Source organism: Staurois parvus, unplaced genomic scaffold, assembly GCF_062004578.1.
Source record: "Staurois parvus isolate SC_StPar_1 unplaced genomic scaffold, SC_StPar_1.0 ptg000902l, whole genome shotgun sequence".
In the NCBI taxonomy this organism is placed as follows: Eukaryota; Metazoa; Chordata; class Amphibia; order Anura; family Ranidae; genus Staurois; species Staurois parvus.
The window spans coordinates 65,001-74,342 of NW_028318698.1; the positions used below are offsets into that span (position 1 = coordinate 65,001).

Genomic DNA, 9,342 nt, shown 5'->3' on the forward strand with positions numbered 1-9,342 from the left:
CCCACTGTGTACAATCACAAAGGAGTAGGCAGACAAGGGTGCTCATGTGTGGCGCCCCCGAAACCTGAAAAAGGCAGCAACCTACCAGTACGTCGAGGTGCCTGTAACTATCGCCCTGCTGCAGTGTACTGTGACGGGTCGCCAAGTGGATAATAGGATCCTTTGTTTTTTTACTTTGTTGCATCTCAGTGCTACAGATCTCCTACAGCAGCCAAAAAAAAGCTAAAGTGAAAGTATGTGTCTGGGTTTTATGTTTCTTCTCTCAGCAGCCCCTCCTTTTAGGGTTCATGCATGCAGCTCCAGTATTTGTAGACGCTTTGATGCGCTGCATTATTTTTTTTTAAGTTTATTCATTTTAAATCTTTTGCTTTTAAAGTTAAGAGACCTGGGGTCTTATAGATCCCCAGATCTCTCCATAAAGAGGACCTGTCATCCCTAATTTCTATTATGAAGGATGTTGATGTAGGAATAAAAATGATCAAAAAAAATAAATTCAGAGTGAAAAAAAAAAAAAAAAAAAAAAAAAAAAAAAAAGGAGTAAAGCATCCCAATCCCTCGCGCGCAGCAGCTAACACATACGTAAGTCGCACACGCATTTGTAAGCTGTGTTCGCACCACACGTGAGGTATCGCCAAGGACGTTAGAGCGACAGTAATAATTCTAGCGCTAATCCTCCTCTGTAACTCCAAACAGATAACCTGTAAAAATATTTAAAACGTCACCTATGGAGATTTTTAAGTATCGCAGTTTGTCGCCATTCCACGAGAGTGCACAGTTGTGACATGTTAGGTATCTATTTACTCGGTGTAACATCCTATTTCATATTTTACAAACAAATTGTATTATACATTGTGGTGGGTTTTTTGTTTCTCAATAAAGAGTATTTTTTACCCCAAAATTGTGTTTCAAAAACCACCACGTGTTTACCATGTGACATAAAAAAAATGCAATGATTGCCATTTTATTCAATGGCTACATGGCATTTTTCAGGGCAGGTTTCCTCATGAAAATTGAACCTTGCTCTCTCCTGCATACAATTTTTTTTTTTCCAAAAGCCCGCTTCGTTTTTTGGTATGCTAAATGAATATACTCGCACGGCGAGCGACTCTAGCACTGTCCTGTTGTAAGCCACCACTCTGTTGCTGCTTTCTGTCCTTATGGTGACTACATTGGACATGTTCCTCATCACCCCACCCAATATTAATTAAGTGTTCTTGCATGGCAAGACCACTTACTGTTATCTCACATATATATTATAGCCAAATTTACCACCCTAACTCCTCCCACAGTTTTTACACTACATAGACAGTAATATACCGAAACGTGCGGATTGTTCCCGATTGGTGTGCTATTACTTTATGGAACGTTTCGCCGAATGGTTCACGAAATTTTGGCGTTTTTGTGGTGAAATTGGTCCCATAGGAATGAATGGCGGAATGTTCAAACTAGAGGGTGAGCTGACAAAAGCTAGAGTGTGAGCTGAAAAATCAGGACATGATTTCTACACTGCCATCACTCCCTCATTTTCAAGCCCACCTACACAAATCTTATATCAAAACGTTCAGCTAACCCTGCTGCCACTAAAAATGTCCACGGCTAAGCCATAGTTCTCACAATATGACCATTTGTTTGCAACTCACCTCCGCAACATCGCCAAAATACGCCCGTTCCTAACCCCAGAAACCACTAAACAGCTCATCCACTCCCTCATCATATCACGACTTGACTACTGCAACTCCCTCCTCACTGGCCTGCCTAGCCGCTGGCTATCCCCGCTTCAGTCCATCCTGAATACGGCTGCCAGACTCATTCACCTTTCCAACCGCTCCGTTTCCGCCACCCCCCTCTGCCAATCCCTGCACTGGCTTCCGATTGCACAATGGATCAAATTCAAAATCCTAACACTGACATACAAAGCTGTCCACCATACTGCCCCGAACTACATCACTGACCTAATATCCAAGTACCACCCAGCACGCACACTCCGCTCCTTACAAGACCTCTTTCTCTCTAGTTCCCTGGTCTCCTCCTCCCATGCCCGCCTCCAGGACTTCTCCAGGGTGTCACCCATCCTCTGGAACTCCCTGCCCCAACCCATCAGATTATCACCTACTCTCCTCTCCTTTAGGCGCACCCTGAAAACCCATCTCTTCAGGGAAGCCTACCCCACCCCCTGCTAACCTCCTCCACTCTTCCTACCACTCCATCCCCCACAGCTATCTCCTCCTGTGCCACCATCCCCTCCCTCCTAGATTGTAAGCTCGAAAGAGCAGGGCCCTCAATCCCCTCATGTTTTGCATTGTATTGATATTGTTCTGTCACATGTTCTGTCCCCCTTTGTAATGTACAGCGCTGAGCGAACTATTGGCGCTTTATAAATACTGTATTATAATAATAATAACTCACGCCGCCCATTGACATTCGTTGAAACTCTACTCTAGCCACCTCAAATTTGAAGGGCAATTTCTAAACTGCGACTGTGCCTTCATTTTTAATATTTCAGAGACATACTATGCATCAAAATGTAGGTCTGAGTCTTCTGATTCTCACAATATAAAAAGCTCTTCAGTGTAGGATTTTAATTTTTAAACTACAACCGTTTGAAGATGGCAACCGCCAGTAAAGTGAGAAACTTGGAGAAGTTTGTTTTTAATCGCTCTTCTCTGCCCTTGCTGTAGAGTGAGTTGCCATAGGAACCCAGGAGTGTGAGCAGGCAGCAGAGTGACAAGCCACTCCACCCAGTTACTCCGCCCACTCCAGTTGTAGACTACTGGTGGAGGCAAGAACACTTCACACAATTTCCCCAGAAATTGTAGCTTTTCTAGTTATATATATCCCTGGACCCTGCATTCCCTATATCCAGTCTCCCACAGTACACACAACATGGAAATGCAATTATTTTAGTAAATATAAACTGATAAATACCTTTTCTCAGCAGTATATAGCAGTCTTGTGACTTCTATTAGTGTCCAGCAGAGCACTGGTTAAAGCTTTTAGGAGTTTTCATTCTCCTCTGACTGTCCTATGAGGCTGCATAACCCAAGGCTAGGTTCACATCTGTGTGGGTGGTGCCGCTGCAGAGGAATGCGGACCCGTGGGTGGGTGCCATTAGATCTAACGGCATGCCGTCCGCACTGGAAAACACAACCGTACTGGGAACCTAGGTTCCCGTGCGGGCTGCGTTTTCCAAAGAAGTGCAGCGACTTCTTCCCTGAGTGACACGGGCACGGGAGTCAATTCAAATGAATGGGCTCTCGTGCCCACGCACAACGTGGCCCGCACGGCCGCATATATGTGAACCAGGGGTTACTGTCTGGACAGCACTGACTGGCACTGTGCTGATCACAAGGGAAAAAAATACACACCAAACTAAGCATGTGCAGAGTGCCCCCAAGGCTCTAATATCAGCAGATGGATTGGGGACCAGTAGATGAAGGGGAGGATAAAAGAAGATGGGATCAAACTGCTTTTTTGCACAATGCAGAGGATTAACCCCTTAGGTTCCACAGTGAGAATAACAAGCAGCCTTTACTGCATATACAGACTGATTTTACTGTTGTGGGTTTGGTAACACTTTAAGAATGCTGGTTCCCTGGCTGTCAAGCTACGAAGCCCAGTCTATGGCCTGGAACAAGAAAAGAAATAAGAGATCTAGACACCATACTGATAATCAATGACAGCACACTTGTTTCAGGACTGTGACTCAAAAAGTCATGAACTCAGGCAACTTTCGAAAGACGTTAAGCAATGGCAGCCCCCTTATTTTTCTACTAAGTCACTTCCGGACTTTCAGGGGGGTTGGCTTAAGTGTCTGAAAAGCTGATCTTGCAGATATGGGCTCAGTCATAAAGCCAAGTTCACAAGGGTGAGCAGCTCTTTCAAAAAGGTGGCAAACATTTTTTTTTAACCACCAAGATTTAAGAATGACAATTATGACATTAATGACGTTACTAATTTAAAAAAAAAAAAAGGGATTCATGGAATGTCAGCAAAAGGCACCTGTAGTAGAACTAAGCAGTTTCCAGGTCTACAGGAGGTGGTCCCAGCACCTGCCTGACCCAAATATTGTATGCATGAGTGATGATGCCACACCTCCATAGATATACAGGATCGTGGCCCCAGCTATAGGAATGGAGGGAGCAGCAAGCATGTATGCCTATTAGAGGCCGGACGTGACCAGGACTGTTTTGTACTGCGTAGTGTTGGAAAGGGCGGAATAGTGAAGATCCCCAGATGGGGGCTGAAGGCAAATATTGGGGTATGTGGCTTTATTGGAACAATTTCACTAAAATGAAATTGTCCTATATCGTGTTAATGTCATTTCGAAAGCAATCTTCGATCATTTTATATCTACAACTTTCACTAAAAATAATCCCTGGTGGTCCTGCCACAAAGACCTTTGTATAGACTAATCTTGTTATTGAGTGACAACGCTCTGTCACTGTCTACCAATTGTTCTCTTGCGTTGTCACCCTATCACACGGGCTATGTAAACTACAAGTGGCCCTTTCCGTATTCAGTACACATTACACAGGCATGATTAAATGTTGCCACCACCAGGAAACCCATCCTTAGAAATGCTATGGAGCCATTCCTGGAGAGCATGCAAGCAGGAATTGGTTGTGAAGAGGCTGCAGGAGACCAGCTGCATTAACATGTAGCAAAGGAGTAAAAGAATGCAAAGTATCCTATAAAGGAAAAATGACAACTGTTTATGACATACTGTAAAATTGTTTTGGCAAACTAGACTTCATCCAGTTAGGGCACCTTTTTTTTTTTAATCAAGGTTCTGTGGAACTCTAAGGTTTCTCCAGAGTTTGCGAAGGGTTCCTTAAGCAATGGGCAATTTCCACCACTCAGATACATAACCACTGACCGCAATTAGCAATGATCTATTTGTCTGTAAAAGTCCTTCCCACTGACCACCACCACCGGAAGGGGCGTCCTTCCCACTGACCACCACCAGCGGAAGGGGCGTCCTTCCCACTGACCACCACCAGCGGAAGGGGCGTCCTTCCCACTGACCACCACCAGCGGAAGGGGCGTCCTTCCCACTGACCACCACCAGCGGAAGGGGCGTCCTTCCCACTGACCACCACCAGCGGAAGGGGCGTCCTTCCCACTGACCACCACCAGCGGAAGGGGCGTCCTTCCCACTGACCACCACCAGCGGAAGGGGCGTCCTTCCCACTGACCACCACCAGCGGAAGGGGCGTCCTTCCCACTGACCACCACCAGCGGAAGGGGCGTCCTTCCCACTGACCACCACCAGCGGAAGGGGCGTCCTTCCCACTGACCACCACCAGCGGAAGGGGCGTCCTTCCCACTGACCACCACCAGCGGAAGGGGCGTCCTTCCCACTGACCACCACCAGCGGAAGGGGCGTCCTTCCCACAGGTCACAGCCACATGCTATGTACTTATAATATTTATTAGCTTGGGTTCTCAGACCGGAAAGATTTTTTTCTAGGGTTCCTCCATGTGAGAAAGCCTGAGCAAGGGTTGACATCTGCTTTGAAGTAAACCTTTTCTAACAGTGATACAAAGGCTGTCATTGATGAAAGAATAGCTAAAAGACTTGACAAGCTGAAGTGCAGAACTTGAAAAGCCCCCATGGGCCCCGGGCAGCCACACTTTCTGTCCCTATAAAATGCCACTGAACGAAATACCAAACCTAGAGCCCTTCCTACAACCTTGTGATACCAGTAATGACACAGACCTCAGACTGGTTATACTGGAGCACAGGACAGGCAATCATTTCTGAGAACAAGGGAACTATGACCACAGGATATCCTCTTCCAGAGAACCAAAATGCCACAAAACCTACAAGCATGCCTAACAGGGGCCCCTCCTGTCCTATCCATGTGGCTACTTTGTATCATCACATCCAGCTGGACAAATCCCAGCAGCCAGGTCACCAATGCTCCTTCAATAATACAGCTGGTACACAACTTTTTGAGGTTCTCTCTAATAGTGGACAATGGAGCCAACTGAAAAAAAAAACTCTTCTGGCTCCTGGATTCCAAATTACTTGTCCACCCCAATTTAAAGTGACTCTGGTACCCATTCTATCACTGCTTGGCAGATCCAACCACAGTGCTCAATGGGGGGACGTGAAACCACCATAAATTAAACTACAGACGGTAATAGCTGGGTAGGGGGTAAACTGTACAAAGAGGGGGGAGCAGATTTTCAGACTACTCAAAATGTTGAATACCTACTATGTCCAGTACCATTTTAACACACAGCACTCAATGGGGAACCAGGCACTCAAAGCTCCCATGAATGAAGATCCTTCAAAAAAGGATCAAGAAAACCTAGAATGATAGCACAGACACTATAGTGACCAACTCAATACAGAATATAGAGCTTATGAGGGAAACCATAGTAGCCATCAGGGGGAGCAAGTTTTCACACTACCCAAAGTGTTGAATACCTACAACAGCTGGTATAATTTCAACATACAGAGCTCAAGCTGGGGACCAAGCACCCAAAACTTCCACACATGAAGATCCATCAACAAAATTTAGCTTTCAAAATAACCAAGAAATGCAGCACAGACCCTCTCAAAACAGAACTTAGTCGCCAGGGAGAGAAATCAGAGTGGGGAGCAGGTTTTCAAACTACCCAAAGTGTTGAATACTCACAACAGCCAACATCGATTCAACACACAGCACCCAATGAGCGACCCAGCACTTGAAACTCTCAAAAGGACAATCCTTGAACAGGGTTCATCAGTTAAGAAGGCCAAGAAAGGTGACACGGAAATTGAGTGACCCTGTCAATTCAGAATATAGGTGCCGGGGAGGGGAACCACAGTGTGCAGCAGGGGGGGAGCAAGTTTTCGAACTACCCAAAGTCTTGACTACCTACAAAAGCTGGTGTAATTTCAACACGCAGCACTCAATAGGGGACCAGGCACCTTACGCTCCCATACATAAAGATCCTTCAACAAGGTCTAGCTCTTCAAGAAAGCCAAGAAAGGTGGTACAGATGCTGAAAGGAACCACAGGGTATAGTAGGGGGAAGCAAAGTTTTAAACTACCTAAAGTGTTCAGCCGACATTTCAACACAGCACTCAATGAGGGACCAAATACCTGAAGCTCCCATAAATGAAGATCCTTTAACAAGGGTCAGCTCTTACAGAAAGCCAAGAATGGTGACACGGATATTGAGTGACCTCGTCAATATACAACATAGGAGTCGGGGAGGGGAACAACAGTAGGTTTTCAAACTACCCAAGCTGTTGAATACCTACAATGGCCAGCATCACTTCAACAGGGGACCAGGCACTCAGAGTTTGCACAAGTGAAGAACCTTCAAAAAGGATCAAGAAAGCCAAGTGGCACAAATCTTAAAGTGACTCCATCAAGTCAGAACGTAGGAGTTGGTGAGGGAAACAACAGTGTGCAGTAGAAAGGGCAAGTTTTCAAACTTCCCAAAGTGTTGAATACCTAGGGCAGCACAGTTGCAAAATGGTTAGCACTTCCGCCTGGCAGTACTAGGGTCGTTGGTTCGAATCCCAACCATGGCATCACGCCTGGAGTTTGCATGTTCTCCCTGTGCCTGCCTGGGTTTCCTCCCACACTCCAAAGACATGTTGGTAGGTTAATTGGCTCCTGTCTAAATTGGACCTAGTATGTATGAATGTGAGTTAGGGACCTTAGATGGTAAACTCCTTGAGGGTTAGGGACTGATGTGAAAGTACACTATATATATATATATATATATATGTAGACTGCTCTGTAAATTGATGGTGCTATATAAATACCTGTAATAATAATACCACAACATCTGGCATCATTTCACAACAGAGCCCTCAATGGAGGACTAAGCACCTGAAGCACATAAATGAAGATCCTTAAACAGGGTCTACCTCTTCATGAAAGCCAATAATGGTGGCACAGATATTGAGTGGAACCATCAATACAGAGTGTAGGATTCGGGGAGGGAAGCTACAGTGTGCAGCAGGGGGAACAGGCTTTTGAACTACCAAAGTATTGAATACCTACCACAGCCAGTGTCACTTCAACACAGGACCAGGCACTCGAAGCTCCCATAACTGAAGAACCTTCAACAAGGATCAAGAAGGCCAAAAATGGTGGCATATTAAAGTGACTATCAGTGTAGAAAGTAGGTGTCAGGAGGGGAACCACAATGTGGAATGGGGGGGTTTCAAAATACCTAAAGTACGTATTACCAACAACGGCCAATATCAATTCAAAGAGAACGAGGCACTTAAAGCTCCCATAAAGGAAGATCCTTCAACAAAAATTAATACAATCTAGAATGGCGGCACATAATAGAACATGACAGTCAATACAGAACATAGAAGCCAGGAAGAGAAACCATAGTGTGCAAGGAAGGGGGGGGGGGGGGGGGGGGAGTTTTCGAACCACCCAAAGTGTTGAAAACCTACAACGCCCGGCATCAGTTCACCAGAGGACTTGGCACCCGAAACTCCCGTAAATGAAGATCATCAACAGGGTTTATCATTCATGGTGGCACAGATATTAGTGGCCCTGTCAATACAGAATGCAAAAGCAGGGGAGGGGAACCACAGGGTGCAGTGGAGGGGTTGCAAGTTTTCAAACTACCCAAAGTGTTGATTACCTTCAACGGCTGGCGTAATTTCCACACATGAGCCCCCAGAACGCCAAGCGCCTTCTTTTTCCAGGCTGGGCTTGGCCGACCTTTGACCTTGGGTCACTTTAAATTACTTTTTCGGTATTTTCTGGGGGCGATTGGGTTACTTGAACCCAGGAATAAGGATCGTTATTTCCAGCCATGTGATGATCATTTTAAAACCTCGACTTTGATGAACTCAGTACCTCTCTGTGTGCCTAGGATGGAGCCTCATGGCTCCCGCTGACTTCTATGGGGAACAGTTGGAAAGTTTTTCCGAGATGTAGATAAAGAGCGGTAACTTACCGTTTTAGGCATGGTGTCGGAGTGCGGTGAGTGCTGGCTGAGTCTATAGGCTCCTCTCCATACAGAGGAAGGCGGGATGAGGACACTCGGCGGCTCTATGCCGGGACCAGCGATCACTGATGGGATTCCTCCGCTAACGGAACACTCTGAGTGCTGACCACACCCAGGGAAATGAAGACATGGCATAGAATGGGCGCCAGGCTCCGCCCCAGGAAGGGTGGGCGGGACAAGGCGCGAGCTGAGAATGGAATAGATACAAAGTAACTCTAAGAGGAAGAAGGGGCGGGGCCAGGGAGAGATCAGAAGGGGGGGGCAAGGAGACCCTATGGATGGATGGTGGGGACACACAGGGGACACCTCGTCTATGGATGGATGATGGGGACACACAGGGGACCCCTCATCTATGGATGGC

At 46.2% G+C, this 9,342-nt stretch overlaps 1 protein-coding gene across 1 annotated transcript in view; it reads right to left on the reverse strand.

Annotated features, from left to right (window-relative positions):
* Positions 1-9,082, reverse strand: part of LOC149442201 (moesin-like) — a 72,197-nt gene extending 63,115 nt beyond the window's left edge. The window contains exon 1 of the mRNA XM_089656363.1: positions 8,931-9,082. Coding sequence (XP_089512489.1) covers positions 8,931-8,942 — 12 coding nt within the window. The 5' untranslated portion in view covers positions 8,943-9,082. The remainder of the gene's footprint in view (positions 1-8,930) is intronic.
* Positions 9,083-9,342: the final 260 nt, after the last annotated feature.